This window comes from Sapajus apella, unplaced genomic scaffold (assembly GCF_009761245.1).
Source record: "Sapajus apella isolate SASKATOON/1434 unplaced genomic scaffold, GSC_monkey_1.0 scaffold37, whole genome shotgun sequence".
NCBI classification, from domain to species: domain Eukaryota; kingdom Metazoa; phylum Chordata; class Mammalia; order Primates; family Cebidae; genus Sapajus; species Sapajus apella.
The window spans coordinates 9,725,215-9,742,777 of record NW_022436977.1 but is presented as its reverse complement, the minus strand read 5'-3'; the positions used below and the strand labels follow the sequence as shown (position 1 = coordinate 9,742,777).

General features: G+C 37.3%; 1 protein-coding gene across 5 annotated transcripts in view; it reads right to left on the bottom strand.

The window, feature by feature from the left end:
• The window catches only part of NEDD4 (NEDD4 E3 ubiquitin protein ligase), a 171,305-nt gene that overhangs the window by 30,758 nt on the left and 122,984 nt on the right, over nucleotides 1-17,563 (bottom strand). For 4 of the 5 annotated variants that reach the window (XM_032297375.1, XM_032297374.1, XM_032297371.1 and 1 more), the window contains 6 exons: nucleotides 16,579-16,640; nucleotides 13,810-13,912; nucleotides 7,073-7,239; nucleotides 5,030-5,147; nucleotides 4,771-4,938; nucleotides 230-295 (listed from right to left, as the gene is read on the bottom strand). In XM_032297375.1, coding sequence (XP_032153266.1) covers nucleotides 230-295; nucleotides 4,771-4,938; nucleotides 5,030-5,147; nucleotides 7,073-7,239; nucleotides 13,810-13,912; nucleotides 16,579-16,640 — 684 coding nt within the window. The remainder of the gene's footprint in view (nucleotides 1-229; nucleotides 296-4,770; nucleotides 4,939-5,029; nucleotides 5,148-7,072; nucleotides 7,240-13,809; nucleotides 13,913-16,578; nucleotides 16,641-17,563) is intronic. The other variant, XM_032297373.1, reaches the window with a different exon arrangement.

The window sequence follows — 17,563 nt, the reverse complement described above, 5'->3', positions numbered from 1 at the left end:
CCACCCACAGTCACCGGCATGCAGAGACTTTGCTTTTAACATGGGAGGGACAGTTTTGCATGTTTTGTCTTTAAGGCCCTTCCCTGAACATCACCACCTGGGGCCTAGATTCTGTGCTGTACGGGTCCCCTGTAAGGCAAGTGTTCACACTCAGTCTTCCAAAATAAAAATAAAAAGAGAGGCTGAGTTTTATATTTTTTATTAATTGATGGAAGAGGGTAAAACTCACCATAGGAAGTGTAGGTTGTTCCTCAAAAGTATAGGCTTGTAAGCTGCCTCTTCTGCTGGAATGATTCTTGTAAAAAACAAGACAACAGAATAAGAATACCTTGAGATTTGTGATTTGCCTTTGAGTGTCAGCTAAGGTGGTGAGGGTAAGCATGACAGGGCAGAAGAGAGAAGGCTGGCTAAGACGCAACTGTAGAGACTGCAGGCTGAGGCACCTGGTCGCTCTCAGCCCCCTAGGTGGACACCTTCACACATCCAGCTACCACGCCCTCGGTGCTGGACTGCCTCCTGGACACCTTCTCTTGAATGTCTTAACAGAAATCATTCTCAAATACACTCCCTCTACACTTTAGTTCTAGTTTTTTGTTTTTTGTTTTGAGATGGAGTCTCGCTCTGTTGCCCAGCCTGAAGTGCAGTGGTGTGATCTTGGCTCGCTGCAACTTCCACTTCTGGGTTCAAGCAATTCTTCTGCCTCAGCCTCCTGAGTAGCTGGGACTACAGGTGCATGCTACCACGCCTGGCTAATTTTTGGATTTTTAGTGGAGATGGGGTTTCAGCATATTGACCAGGTTGGTCTCGAACTCATGACCTTGTGATCCACCCACCTCAGCCTTCCAAAGTGCTGGGATTACAGGCGTGAGCCACTGCGTTTGGCTCGTAGTTCTAGTTTTATAGTTTTAACTTCAAGTTTTCACCTTTTGTCACTTTCATTACAATGACAGCAATATCCTAAGAGGTTTCCCTGTTGCAAGTCTTACTTCCTTAAGTCCACTCTCCATGCTGCATGCTGCAGGTTCAGAGCATCCTGCACTGCACAGCCAGTCCTGTCCTGGAGCTGAACCCCATGATGGCACAGAAAACAATGTTTCCTGAGCATCACGACCTGCCTCTTCCTGACTTCTTCAGCTACTTCCCACTTCGCAATCTATCCGTTGGACATTCTGGACTACTTGTTTTCTGGAAATCTCATGTTCTTTTTTTCCTTATGTTTGTATATACATGTTATTATCACTATCTGAAATAACTTAGTTTTGTTATTTAATGACATCAAAATTTACAATGCACATAGAAATTAAATCAGAAGATCTACTGTAGTTCTGTTTATAATAGTACTGTAAACAATCTAAAGTTTTTGAATAGGAGACTGGTGAAATAAGAATTACTTGTACGATGGAATATGCTAGAGTTTAATGATCATTTTAATTGGCTTTTAAAGGAGTACATCTATATATACTGAAATGGTTCAATGTCTAAGAGACAGCAAGTGAAAAAAGCAAGTTACCAAAAAGTATATTTAAGATGATCTTAGGTTCAAAAATCACCTACAAACATGTGTGTATGTATGCATGTTTATGACTATACAGAAACAGTGTCTATATAGGTATCCAAGTTATTTATCACCAGCAAATCAATAATCATTTATTCTTTAGGTATTTGACCACTAATAGTGACTGAGGGAGAATACATTAGGGTAATATGGAAGATTTAATTTTATTTATTTATTCATTTAATTTTTTTGAGACAGGGTCTTACTCTGTTGCCCGGGCTGGAGTGCAGTGGCACAATCCTGGCTCAGTGTAACCTCCACCTCCCGGGTTCAAGCAATTCTCCTGCCTCAGCCTCCCGAGTAGCTGAGATTACAGGCACATGCCACCACACTCAGCTAATTTTTGTATTTTAGTACAGACGAGGTTCTGCCATGTTGGCCAGGGTGGTCGAACTCCTGACCTCAAGTGATCTGCTTGCCTTGGCCTTACAAAGTGCTGGGATTATAGGCGTGAGCCATAATGCCTAGTCTTAAGTTTTATTTTATACACCTAAATACAGTTTCAATTTGTAACCATAACCATACAGTGCTTTAAAAATATTTCTTAAAATAGTTAACACTCATACATGTTATAAAATTCAAAAGGAACCTGGGCAACAATACTATAGCCGGTCTCTACAAATTATTATTTTTTTAATTACTGGGGGTACAGCGGCGTGTGCCTGTAGTGCCAGCTACTCCAGAGGCTGAGATGGGAGAATCCCTTGTAACCAGAAGTTTGAGGTTGCAGTGAGCTATGATCATGCTCCTGCCTTCCAGCCTGGGCGACAGAGTGAGACCCTATATCGAAAACACAAAAGGTACAAGCAATACATATCCTGCTCATTCTCTGCCTCTCTTCACAGGCAAGCAGCATTACTAGCTTCCTGTTTAGTCCTTGAGTAATATCATACATTCCTAGCATACCAAACACATTGTTCTGTACCTTGCTGTTTTTCATTTACCAGAATCTCTTAGGGATTGTTCCATCAGACATATACAGTCAAGCCCACCTTGCTCTTTTCAGTGGCTACATAGTATTACACTGTATGGGTGCCATGTATGACGATAAGTAAAAAAAAAAAATACCAGGAGGAAAGGGAATGGGATCGCATGTGATTTATTACCAGCAAATCAATACAGTTTATTCTTTTTTTTTTCTCTTGAGACAGAGTTTCTCTGTCGCCCAAGCTGGAGTGCAATGGCGTGATCCCAGCTCACTGCAACCTCTGCCTCCTGGGTTCGAACAATTCTTCCAGCTCAGTCTCCCGAGCAGCTGGGATTACAGGCATGCACCACCACACCCAGCTAATTTTTGCATTTATAGTAGTGATAAGGTTTTGCCATGTTGCCCAGGCTGGTCTTGAACTCCTGACCTCAAGCCATCTGCCCACCTTGGCCTCCCAAAGTGCTGGGATTACAGGCATGAGCCACTGTGCCTGGCCTAATATAGTTTATCCTTTAGGTCTCTGACTGACCAGAATCACACCCCCATGAAAAAATGAAATGAATCGAAGACAGGACAAACAAATGGAAGAAAGGAAGGGCAGGAGGTAGGCAGGCAGATGTACTTGCAGATATTCATATTCCCTTACAACTATCTACAGTGAAGCTTCTTGAAGAAGATGCTAGAGCAGAAGCTAGCAAACATTTCCTGTTAAGGTCTAGACAGTAAATACTTGCTTTGGGCCATATGGTTGCTGCCGTAACTACTCAATTCAGATGATGTAGTGTGAAAGCAGAGATGGGTAATACCTAAACAAATGATGTACCTATATTCCAACAGTATATTATTCATAACAGGCAGCTGCTAATTTGGCCCACTGGTTGTAGTTTGCTTGCCTCTGCACTAGAATATAAGTCACATGAAGGCAGGAGATACTGTTAATTTTACTTACTGATATATCCTCAGTAACTAGCATATAGTACCTTGCATATATGTGATCAGCTCTCAATAAATCCTGACTGAATGAAAGGCAGGGTAACCTCAACTGGAAATGACAAATAGCATCCTCAGGGAATAATTTTTGTCTTCTACTCAATCTCCCTTGATGATACAGACGGTACAGCTAGCCATGAAGTTCTCACCATGGAAGCATATGCTGGAATACTTTATTCTGAACCCTATGGAAAGCAGTTTTTACAGTGGTGGCTGAAGTGAAAATGTCATCTATCTCTTTGTTTAGTCAAAATACATAAGTTCTTATTCATATATACCTGTTGGTGACATCTGCGATAAAATGTTAAAACTTCCGGCCAAATGCAGTGGCTCATGCCTGTAATCCGAGCATTTCGAGAGTCTGAGGCAGGTGGATCACTTGAGGCCAGGAGTTCAAGACCAGCCTGGCCAACCTGGTGAAGCTCCATCTCTACTAAAAACATAAAAATTAACCGGGTGTGGTGGTGTGTATCTGTAATCCCAGCTATTCAGGAGGTTGAGGCACGAGAATTGCTTGAACCCAGGAGGTGGAGTTTGCAGTGAGCTGAGATAGCACAACTGCATTACCATCTGGGTGACAGAGTGAGATGTCTCAAAAAAAAAAAAAAAAGAAAGAAAGAAAAACCAACTTCAGCATAACGGAGAGAGAGAAAAGCAGTCCCTAACATCCAGGAGCTGGTCTGGCACTCACAGGTAAGATCAAGACAAAACCAAGACCACTCTGTAATCATGGCTGAATATAGACAAAACATGAACATTGTCCAAGCCACCAAATACCAAACATTTCCCTATCCTGGCAAACGTGAGTGACTGTTCTATTTTGCTAATCACAGCTTTAGCCTCACTACAGGGAAGATTTGAGATACAAAATCACAGAATTATCCTTGCTTCCTGATAGCATCTCATGTAGAGCAAAGTCCTGCTTCTTAAAACCCTCTTCAAAATCACCTAACATCAGCCCAAATCTTTTAAGTTTTTTCTAATATTCTGTTATCAAAATACCAATGGTGCGCGTTCTCCCTTGCTAAAATGAATAATAAACCCAACTTGTTCAATGACGAATGTGTCCCTAGTGATTTCTGACTGGAGGGCACTGACATAATGGAAATTTGGATGCCATGACTCTGGTCCATAATATTAATGGGGATATTTGAAAAATGACCATGCTGTAAAGTCCTAAGGTCCCTGACATATTATTGCATTTAAGACAAAATTTTACATAAAAGTTAGTTGTTGAATGGTATAATATGTATAATATAAAATACTGAAATCATAAACAAATCTAAGAGCATCTTACTGAGCTGGATACTGGCTGGCTTGTGGCTGAATTTCCAAAGATGGTGAGTCTGGCATTTAATTCTTCTGCAAGGTGAGCAGGAACATCCAAGTTACTTGATGGTGGAGGTGATGGGAAGGCCTGGCTGCTATACATGGTGGCTTCATCTTCTCTTATAATTTCCCAGTTCTAAAATGAACAGAATAAGGTTGAGCCACACATACTTTAATCTATTGCTATAGCATGTGTCTATCAAGGAGAACTAGGAAACCACTTATACCTCGGAAGACTCTCGGTTGTCAACACTTTCTGTTTCCTCGGATATTTGCCGCCTGGTGGTAAATGCACGCTGTGCTTGCAGTTGAATGTTGCCATTCTCAGCATCTGTTAGGTTGTCCCTATATTGGAAGTATAAAAAGCCATCATCTATGTCTTAAGTAGTTAAAATGATTGTCAAAGATTCTGTGATCACTGAAAAAAAATCTACATGATATCAATAAAAAAATTTATTGTTTTTGACCAAAGGCCAAAATGAGAGAGCTTCACAGATTATTTCGTTATGTTATTTTGCCATGTTATTACAAGAGTAATAAAGTTACACATTTTGTGAATCAGATAGCACCTTTTCTAGAAGTGGTCTTAAGCCAGGAGTAGAGTACTCCATGCACCAATGTGATGGGCAGAATGAAAGAAGGTGTAAGGACTTTATAATTAAAAGCTTAATGATTTATGAATCATCTATCTATTAGGAATGGTATCTGTTTTTTTGGTAATATACAATCACAAGCCTAAAAAGTTAACAGTAAAGATTTGTCTAGCTTAGGAGAGGTACAGTAAATCAGATTGGATGGTTAATAAGGATTACAAAAATAGAAACAATGAATAAGACCTAGCATTTGATAGCGTAACAGGTGACTACAGTCAATAATAATTTAATTTTACATTTAAAAACAACCAGAAGACTATAATTTGATTGTTTGTAGGAAAAAGGATAAATGCTTGAGGGGATGGATACCCCATTTTACATGATGTGATTGTTATGCCTTGCATGCCTGTATCAAAACATCTCAGGTACCCCATAAATATATATATATATACCTACTAAGGTACAAATATATATACCTACTAAGGACCCACAAAAACTAAATTAAAAAATCAGATTGAACACCCTTGAATATAAATAGAATAATTTATATTATTCTAGTTATTTGCATTTACTATAACCAGACTATAAGATCAAGAATTTTGTTCAAATATTTAATAATAAAATTATTGTTAATTTATTTAATGCCACATGAGCCCACGCTAGTCAGAAGACCAGTTATTACATGGTTCTAATGGAATGCGTCGGTTTTTTTGCCCCTAAATATTTGATTTTGGCTACCTGAAAATGACATTAGCCACGGTGAAAGAAATGTGATTCTGCTCAAGTAAGGTTTGCTATAATGCTGAGGTATGCAACAGGGCAACTCTGCAGAATTTCATAGTGTCTTCAGCTTTGTAGTCTGTATGTCACTCTGTGAAGATTGATCCTTCTGTGCCATTAAGTACTTGAACCGCTGATTTGTTTTAAAAGGATTTGAGAACAGAAAATGTCTATGAAAGTGCTTGGCATATATCAGATGCAAAATATCAAAGCCAAAAATTAGGAGACTAATGAACACATTAAAAAATTACAAGTATGTTTCAAACATAAGACTAAAGGAAGACTTCATAAGACTCTATGGAAGAAGAAATGGAAGTGGATTTGAGAATAAATATGAAAAATGGGAGATTTTATAAGTGTATATACAGTTTTATGATAATAAAAGAAAAATATCACTGAGGAGACATAAATTAGAATATGTGATCTGTGCATGCTGGAAGTTATGTGGACATTGAGCAGACTGTCAAATAGGCATTTAATAAAAGATCCTTATTATTGAGTCCTTTATATTTTATAAATAATTTATATTTTAAAAATAGAGTACTGTAGAAATTAACATTTTATTATACTTTAATAACAAACTACAAAAATTCTTCAAGACTTCTAATTCAGCCTAAAAAGGCAAATGTACCATTTGTGGCTACATAACAATTAAAAAACTTAAAATTAAGAGGCAATTAAAAGGGTAGTATCTATGAATCAAGTATTATTAAGTCATTAAAAAAAAAAGAAACAGCAGAGTTAGGACTTTTTAAGTCCTAGGCCATAAAAATCCTAGTATTATTATAGTTTATGCATCACTATACTGTTACGAATCCATCTGAGACATGACTTCAAAGTGAGAATTAGTAGTTAAAGTATTTCAAGATTAAAATTGTAAAAACCATCAGCACATACTGAGGGGTTGGTCTTTTCCACTGCGTTCTTCTAGATTCATGGTTTACATAGTAGGTCCTTCCAAGGATATCCTGCCTCTCTTCCCACCCTGGAGGTAGAGGAGAAGGTTCTCGTTGTTGCTGCAAATGGCAAGCAGCATCTGGTTGGTCCAAAACAACCCAGCCAGGCTGAAAACAGGATGGTAGCCATTAAGTTTATGCTTGATTTTTTTAACCTTATAAATTATATGCTAAAGGAAATTTAAAAAGAGATTTTTTATATAAAGTTCTAGAAATTATGCATAGACAGAATTAACAATCCTCAACTTTTAAGACCATAATATAAATACTTTATGATAATGAAGACTTTTTTTGCAAAAATGATAACCATTTAATTTTTGTTTGAAATTATCCAAAAATTTTTCCAAAACAACCTTTAAAGGCAAACGCCTATAAAGTTTCTACCGGGTTCTGCCTGGGTGACAGAACCAGACCCTGTCTCAAGGTAGAACAACAACCAAAACTTTAAAACAAATCTATTTACAATTTTCCTAACAAAAAATAAAAGTGAGGTGACAGATTTAATTTGCCTGATTTAATCATTATGCATTGTAAACACACATCAAAATATCACACTGTCCTCTATAAATATATACAATTACTGTTTGTCAAACAAAAATGAAAATTAAAAAATCTAATAAAGGACAAAAAATCTAATAAAATAAAGGACAAAAAATCTTTTAAATAAACAACAGTGGAAAGTTGGAAAAAAAAAAGCACTGAGAAATTGAGAAGCATAGTTTAAGTTACTGGTGCAATCTCAGGCTATTCTCTAAATTATAAGCTGAATGACGGGCAAGGATTATGTGTTATTGGTCATTGTCTTTCCTGAAGAGAAAGCACCTTGCTTATGGTAGAAATCAATAACTATCTGAGACATGGAAAAATGATTAAAGGTCAAATACATAGACGGGCAAGATAGGGAAGGGCAAATGATTTTGAAATAATTGTTACAGTGAACTCTCTAGTGATGGAAAAGTCATTGTGATTCCCTTGTCTGATTTTCTCTCTTTCTCCTCTGGACCGAGGCAAGCCATTTTAGTAAAGCCATAAAACAGCCAAATAAAGATTTTTTTAAAAATGCACTGGAAGTTTGGTTTCTCAGAGACTAACAAGAGGCAAAATTAAGACAAAGCCTTAGTTAAGCCTAAAGTAAGGAACTGATAGAAAAGAGTAGCAAGAATTAATGCTTTTATATGGGAAACCTCATAAAAGAAAAGGCAGTAGGTAAAAGATTTTATTAAATACTGACTGGTTAGGACAACATTCGAAACTGAAATAAACTGGTGAAGAAAACTTTTAAAATGCTCCCAAAGGGACACAAAAGAAGACCTTAATAATGGAAAGGCATGGTCTGATCTTGGCTGGGAAGATTCAGTCTCACAAAGGTGTCAATTCTTCCTAAGGTAATCTATACATTTGCCAAAATTCCAACACAACTACATTAGGATTTAAAAAAAAATAGGCCAGGCACAGTGGCTCACACCTGTAATCCCAGCACTTTGGGAGGCCGAGGTAGGTGGATGACCTGAGGTCAGGAGTTCGAGACCAGCCTGGCCAACATGGGGAAACCCCATCTCTCCTAAAAATACAAAATTAGCCTGGCATGGTGGTGCATGCCTATAATCTCAGCTATTCAGGAGACTGAGGCAAGAGAATTGCTTGAACCTGGGAGGCGGAGGTTGCGGTGAGCCAAGATTGTACCATTGCACTCCAGCCTGGGCAACAAGAGTGAAACTCTGTCCCCCTCACTCCCCCCAAAAATACAAGGCAATTCTCAAGTTCAAATAGAAATATAAACAAGCAGCAATAAGCAGCACAATTCTAAAAACGAAGGGCAAGAAGTGAAGATCAACCCTACCAGATAAAGCATATTATAAACAACAACAATTAAAGCTGTGTGGTACTGCATGCAACAACAGGCAGCTCAATAGATTTGCCCAGAAAGAAATTCAACTTAATAGGAATTTCAACCGGGCACAGTGGCTCACACCTGAAATCCCAGCACTTTGGGAGACCAAGGCAGGTGAGTCACTTGAGGTCAGAAGTTCCAGACCAACCTGGCCAACATGATGAAACCCCATTTCTACCAAAAATACAAAAATATGCTGGGTATGGTGGCAGGTGCCTGTAATCCCAGCTATTTGGGAGGCTGAGGCAGGAGAATTGATTGAGCCCAGGAGGTGGAGGTTGCAGTGAGCAGAGATCGCACCACTGCACTTATCCTGGGTGACACAGCAGTACTCTCTCTCAAAAACAACAACAACAAACAACATTTATAGGAATTAAGAATAAGATAAAGACATTTCAAATCTATGGCAAAATAGGCATATTACTTACAAAATGGGTACCCATTTGGGAAAAAACTTCACTTGAATCCCTACCTCATGCCTTATATCAGGATAAGTTACAGACTGAATAATATTTAAATGTTTAAAAGTAAAACTAAAAAGTATTAGTAACAAATTTTTGGAAATTTTAGAAATATATTTTAAGAGTGGGACACTGTTGAGTATGACACCAAACCCTCAAGGCATGAAAGAGAAGATCCATAAACTTGACAACAAAACACCCAAATTTGTATATGGCCCAAACTACTAAATAACAACAAAAAACAAAACAAAAACCCACAAATAACATATAACATAAGTACATCACAAAGTGGCAAACATTATGGTACTTTGATAATAGACACAGAATAATTTCCTTATATGCAGAGTTTCTGTTCTAGGCCTGGAGAACAGCAATACATGACTGCGGTGTGACAGGCAATGGATTGCTTAGAAGATGGAAGATAATTCTTCTGTGTTGGAAGGCTAGACTTGAAAATTAGGGCTCAGGGAAAAGAGTTGGGAAGGAAAGGAATGTTTTTTGGTAGCAGGGAGAAATGATTAGGGGTTTCTGCAGCAAGGCTGATTTATTTTGGCTAGTTCTGTATAGAAGGTGAGGGGTGTTGGCAGGGGAAGATGACAGAATAAATTATTTTGGGGAAAAAGGTCTGGACGGAAATTTTTCATTCTTTCTTCTCTCTCCTCACAGGGTCTCATTCTGTCACCCAGGTTGGAGTGCAGTGGTGCCATCACGGGTCACTGCAGCCTTGACCTCCTGAGCTCAAACAATCCTCCCACCTTAGCTTCCTGAGTAGCTATAGCTATAGGTGCGTACTACCATGCCAACCTAATTTTTTATTTTTTGTAGAGATGGGGTCTCGCTATGTTGCCCAAGTTGGTCTCAAACTCCTGGGCTCAAGCAATCCTCCTGCCTTGGTCTCCCAAAGTGCTGGGATTACCAGCATGGGCCACTGTGTCCAACCTTGCTTTTTTTCTTTTTACCTCTTTTGTAAGAATTGGAATCTCTGTTTTTTTTCTTTTTATGGCCCAAATTCCATTCTCTTCTTTCCCTATATCCTCTTACTTTGTCTGCCTATCCATGTTTATCTTCCTTCTTTCTTACTTTTCCCTTACCTTAAATTATTATAATATAACATCTATCATGCCTAAAAATTAGTCTTACATAGATTGAATCAGATTGTATTTTTCTGGTTTCAATCCCAAAAACATGTAAGTTAAATTTTTATATTTTACTCTTTTGAGAAAACATAAGCTTAACATTTTTTGGTGAATATAATCAATGATTACTTTCCTTTAAGATTAATATAATTTATTAATAAAAGAGTTCTCACTACTGCTGTAAAGGATTATAAAAATAGTGCTAGAAAAATGGTACCAAAAGAATATTTCTTTTAAAGCTTCTTAGAGATTTCTCTCTTAAATGTCTGCTTATTGTATTTATATTATCTGAGTAAATTCAAGAAGAGAAAGAACAAAAATTAATTTATTAAGGGCTTTTAAAAAATGGTCTCAAGTTTGTGGAAGTACAGTTGTGCAATCAAATACTGTTTAGAAAGACTGGATAGAATGCCTCTACACAGTCACTTTTTTGGATAGGATGCCTTCCTATTAAATGTGTATCAGCTGCTATTCTCTATAAAATAACTTTCTAAGTATTAATGAATCTTATTTAATTTCTAACCTCAGAGCCAATATGTAATTGCCCACAATTTAATCAAGTCAAAGAGGGTCACAAAGAAAGCATTCAGAGGTATAACCAAGAGTTTACATGTTAATTTTGTAAAACACATACAACTAACCCTAAAGTTGTAAGGGGTATAAAAATCAAAGATTACATAATTATCTACTATAGCCATACTTTACTACAGAATAGAGACTATCTAAGAGTCACCTTCATTTCAAAATTAAAATTGTTTTCCTTAAATAGTAGAATTTTATATATACAGTCACAAACTAGCTGTCAAATGACTAGGCAAGACTCCTCTAGTCATTAGCTACACAGATTCATGTGTAAATAAGCACAGAGTCATGTGTTTGAATTCCTAGACCCTTTCAAAAATAAACTCCTACACGCTTACCTCTCCTGAAATTATAAGGTGCACTCTGAGAGAATTCAAACATTGAGACATGTGACTGCAAAATGAAGCGAAGCAGTTCTTGCCACAGAAACTGAACTGTGAATAAGGTCCTATGATGTGTGCATGTGGGCAAAACTTGGAGCAGGTTACTAAATAACGAAATGCTGTTAAAATTTTTTAAGTTACTAAGCAAATAAATTTTTTTTCTTTACAGCAGATATCCTTCATTTCAAACAGAATTCCATTATGCAAGATACTCTGGTACACCAAAAAGCCAGGTAGAGAAACTTCTATTGAATAAATACTTGAAAACTTTAAAGAGGATTATTACATGAAAATCGGAGAAAAAATAAATAAGAAAAAGTTAATCAAGTAAGTGAAGATACAACTGAGAGGAAAACAAGTTCTTTGATCACCAAACTAAGGGCTATCTATACTCTCTGATTTGAAGAAAAAAGTTCTTTCCTGGCTCATGCCTGTGATCCCAGCACTTTGGGAAGCAAAGGTGGGTGGACAGCTTGAGGCCAGGAGCTCAGGAGTTCAAGATCAGCCTGGCCAACGTAGTGAAACCCCGTCTCTACTAAAACTATAAAAATTAGCCAGGCATGGTGGCACATGCCTACAGTCCCAGCTACTTGGGAGGCTGAGGCACAATAATTGCTTGAACCCAGGATGCGGAGGTTGCAGTAAGCTGAGATTGCACCACGGCATTCCAGCATGGGCCATAGAGGAAGACTGGCTTCCTTTGGGGAAAAAAAAAAAAAAAAGGCTTTCCTTCTGTTAAAGATTTTCCCGCAAAGCAAAATCTTACTAGTGCATTTACAAATTTCCCAGAAAGCTTTGTTGCAAATTCACTACCTGTTCTAGAGCTTTCTCTCTCAAGGTACATATGCATGTAAGGTAGAGCCTAGCCCCTGGGGAAGGCCGTCAGCTTTTCTTATGGAGACCTAAGCAGGCCCTCAGTCAAAGAGGCAAAAGTGTTAAAGCAAGGCACCAAAAAAGAACCCTCCAGAGTAATTTGGTGCCATATGCTGTGTATGTTCAGTGACTACTGTTGATAGGGTTTGGCTGTGTTCCCACTCAAATCTCATCTTGAATTGTAGCTCCTATAATCGCCTCATGCTGTGGGGGGGGACTCAGTGGATAGGAGGTAACTGAATCATGGGGACAAGTTTTTCCCATGCTGTTCTCATGACACTGAATAAGTCTCACGAGATCTGATAGTTTTATATAGCAGTTCCCTGCTATATACTTTCTTGCCTGCCACCATGTATGCTGTGCCTTTGCTCCTCTTTCACCTTCCACCATGATTGTGAGGCCTCCCAGCCATGTACAACTAGGAGTCCATTAAACCTCTTTTTCCTTATAAATTACCCAGTCTCAGGTATTTCTTCATAGCAGTATGAAAATGGACTAATACAGCTATTGAATAAATGATACTTCTTTTTGATGATAATGTGCTTTTAAAGGGAACCTCAAAGAGCAGGTATTTTTTTGCCCCCTTTTCAAATCATAAATTTTTCAGCAGGAAGAAACCCTCAAGGTCATCTGGTGCCGTCCTGTCACTCTGCAAACAAGATCATGAGGTTCAGAAAAGTTCAATGACTCACACAGGCCTGGTTGGATAGAATGTGCAACTAGAATTCCAGTCTCCAAACCCTATTCAATTCTATTTGAAATACATACTTTCCGCCTCCTATTTGATTATCCCAGATGGATGTAGCTCTACACAAATCTTGACTTGAACTTTCCTCTCCTTCTGTCATCCATGACAATTTTTAAATACTACTTGCCCCACATACATAAAGCTCTTTATTAGATCACTTAAATTCTCCTTGCCCCCTAATTCCCTTCCTTTCCTATTAGCCCTCCCACCATAATAAGATTATCAATGGAACTTAAATTTCATAAAACAGTTCCTAATTAGTGGAGTCTCCTCAAAATGTCCATATATTTAACTTCAAAATAGTAAATTGTATTATTTCTTTAATGGAAAACATGAAGTTTTAGAAAACTTTGAAAAACTAGATTTATATTCTGTTCCCTATTTCTTAACCTTTAAGAAGGCCATCAAAAATTGGGGCCACTTATTCTACAGAAATATTCTTAGAGGAAAGAAACTATTAATGAATGCTTATGTGAAATAAATGTCCAAGTAAATAATTTTTATTGCACACATAACTTCATTCAATAAAGTTATTGTTCTTTAGAGTACAGTAAAATAAGAAACTGATTTTTTTTAGTTTAACCAAATATTTATAAAATCTCACCTCTAATTCCTCAGCCTGTTCTGCATTATCGTCTTCTGAGCCATTGGTTTTAGGTAAATAAGTCATTTTTAGTCTCAGATAACCTTTAACTCTTGATTTGTGACTGTAGAAAAGGAAAAACATATTCATAAAAATTTAACACCAGGGAGAAAAGTCTTCAATTAATAAGAGCTTAATGAACCCCCAGTAGCTAGCAGGGTGTCTACAAGGGGAGGCTCAAAGACAAGTTCCAGGGCAGAAGATATCCAGGGAAAGGAACAGAAGGTGGAGAAAAGGAAAACATATATAAATAAATAGTTGTTGGCTACAAAGAAGATGGTAAGGAAGTTTAAGTAAATGAACAGAGACAATGTCAAAGAGAAGCTGGCCTTGAGTTGGGATTAGAAGATTGGGGAGGATTCTTACCTGTGACAGCAGAGGAAAAGGCATATGAGTGGGAAGAGGGCAAGATCCAGGAAACAGATAGGAAATTTGGCATGCAATTAAGGAAATGACAGTAGTTGAGTTTGGCTGGATTAAAGGATTTATAAAGGAGACTAAAGGAGGTAGGGATGGTCCAGAGGTCATGCAAAATCAGAGAACTTCAGACTTTATTTTGCATATTTTGGCAAACCACTGAGCATTTTGAGATGTGCTTTAGGGTTATTAATTTGGCCATACTGTATTGGATGACAGAAGAGTAGAAGGTAAGGCCTGATAATTGTCTGAAACCTGCTACATCTCTTTGGCAGCTGTTTGAATCTGCCACACATCAATTTACCTAATCTATTTTTATATCGTATCACCTCTTTGAATAATTACTTGTCTAAGCTAAAGGCTGCTGCCTGCTGTAGTAATACTTTAAATCTTTTGAAAACCTGCCTTTCACAAGCTGCTGCTCCTTCTTTTTTTTTTGAGGTAGCATCTCCCTCTGTTGCCCAGGCTGGAGTGCAGTGGCTCAATCATGGTTCACTGCAGCCTTGACCTTCCAATCTCAGGTGATCTGCCCACCTCAGCCTCCCAAATAACTGAGACTACAGGCATGCACCACCACGCCCAGCTAATTTTTGTATTTTTTTATAGAGACGAGGTTTTATCTTGTTTCTCAGTCTCGTCAGGAATTCCTGGGCTCAAGCAATCCACCCACTTCAGCCTCCCAAAGTGCAACCATTACAGTGTTTTCATAAGCTTTTAATTTAAGGCTTAATCCTATCTATTGCCCTCACCAATTCTAACATCCGATGATTTACTTAAGAAATCCTTGCTTGTCTCAGCTTTCTATATAGATTTTTGGGGGATGATTTTTACAGTTATCAAATATGTAGCAATTACCCTATGTCTTTCTAGACAAGAGTCCTAATCCTTTTATTCTGTCTTCAAGAGATTACCTATCCCTACTCCAAAGCCTCCCCTAATCCTTTTAGCTCTTCTCTGTATAGTTCTCATGAATTTGGCAAATTTAGTGTATCCTTTCCTGAGTAGTCAGTGAAATCCCCGATGCTTACTTCCAAGGCCACTAATGTGGCTTGTGTCTCCATATTGAAGGAGACGTGAACATTCTGACTTGTTGCTATGAAAGATGGATACAGAGAATGTGCTCAGAATTTGTTGTTTTGAAAAGATTCTCTACAATTATATGTTTCATGTCTTCTCAATTAGAAAATAAGCCTCAAGGTTTTGATTTAATGAAGCTCAAACAAATTTAGGCATGTAGTACATTTTCTATCTGAATAAAGTTCTTTCTGCACTTGCAGTAATATTCGGTGCAGACAGAAGCAGCAAATTGTATTTTTTAAAGACAAAGACACCAGAAAGCATCTGACAAACTGAAAAGCAGGCTACTAGGACAATCAAATAAGAAAAAACAACTTAGTTTTTCTCGGTATACAGATGTCACAATCAGTCTAAAATTAAAGGATGCAAAGAGACTGACATTCCAGATATCTACAAAAATTAAATGTGACTTCCTTTATAGAAAGTAATTTTGTTTTAATATTTATATTACAAACAGTAATTTTCAAAAAACATTTTTAAGTGAAAATTTTTACTAAGTTTCAATAGTACATTTTCAAATGCATTTTATAGTTTAAGAAACAAGACAAATACTGTCGCTTTCACAGATGTCCTTTCTCTGCTTTAGTTTGACCTTTTAGACAGTAAATCCACACACATATTTTGACTAGGTTTTACTTCACAATGTGGTATAGAAGATCAAAAGGAGTTTTAGTTACAGCTTAAGTTTAAATTTTTTTTGATAAACATCAAGTAATTTCATTTAGGAGAATGGAATTATAAGCATGCTATTTGGGTTTTAAATTCCAGTCTTATGTTATTTTCTCTAAATATTTGAGTCTTCTGAAATACTTTTTAAAGTAGGCAAAATATAGTTAGGTTTTTCCGAAATTGGCTTTGTACATGTCGAGTTGGATAATGGTTTTAGATGAATTCACGTTTGTGATTTTTAAAAGCATAGTATTATGACAATATGACATAAATTTTAGGATATAAAATAAATATAAAATAATGACACATTCTACCCTTCTAGTCTGATAAGTATTAAGAGGACAAATCTTTCCCAAAGAAGTGTGATCACTTTCTGTATTTTCAGAATGTTTTGCAATGTGCACATAGTACTTCTTAATCAGAAACAGCAATGAAGCTTTTAAAAAATAATAATATTTAGAAGTAGCTTATTTATAGAAGTTTAAACCCTGAATTTCTAATGAGGCTACTGGAAGGTGTAATGAAGAGACAAAAAACTTAGTATGCTATTATTTTATATTTACTGACCTTCTTGGGTGAAGAACAAAATCCTTAAATGTATATGGTCTCTCCATTCTTGGATTTTCTGTCTAGAATAAAATAGTGGGTTTTCAAAATATATCTATAACAACAAAAGCATGTACTTCTCAAGAATCACCTAAGGCATAATTGAAGTTAGAAGTGAGAGAAAAAACGTTGCTTTAGTTTATCCAATGCTAACTTGACAGTACTTTCACTTTTCTGCCCAAGAGGAAGTGCCGCTGCCATCACAACTCAAATGAAAATTAGCTGAGCAGGTGGGTTGTGGAGCCAAAGGGGGGCAGAAGAGAATAAGCAGAAAAACAATATAGAGTGGCTAGTACATTGACATCTCAAAAGAATATGGAATATGCACATGTCTGCAGCCTTGGTTAGAGCACAGAGATAATTGCAGGAGATCAAAAAGTAAATAGCCTGGAAAGTAAGAATGGATTAAGTATATTACTAAAAAGTTATGGTCTTGCACCCTGTTTAAAAAAAAAAAAGCTTATGCATTGGAAAGACTATAGAGAGGTAGCAAATATAACTCAAAAGACTGAAAAATAAGCGTTTTTTCTCTTTCTTTAAAGTTCAGCAGCTGTTAGTTTGTATTATCCTCTGCTGTTTTGTATTGTTAACTACCCAGTCTGCCTTGAAACTCTTTTCTTAAATTCTCATGACATTATTTTACTTGGTTCTTTTCCTGTTTCCCCTTGTCTGCCTTCTTTTTCTTTTCTGATCCACTCATGTTGACTGAGGGTCAATGGATGGCCCTCTGTTCTTATGTCTTTTATTTTTTTTTATTTTATTTTTTTAATTTTTTTTTTTTGGAGACAGAGTTTCGCTCTTGTTACCCAGGCTGGAGTGCAATGGCGCGATCTCGGCTCACCGCAACCTCCGCCTCCTGGGTTCAGGCAATTCTCCTGCCTCAGCCTCCTGAGTAGCTGGGATTACAGGCACGCGCCACCATGCCCAGCTAATTTGTTGTATTTTT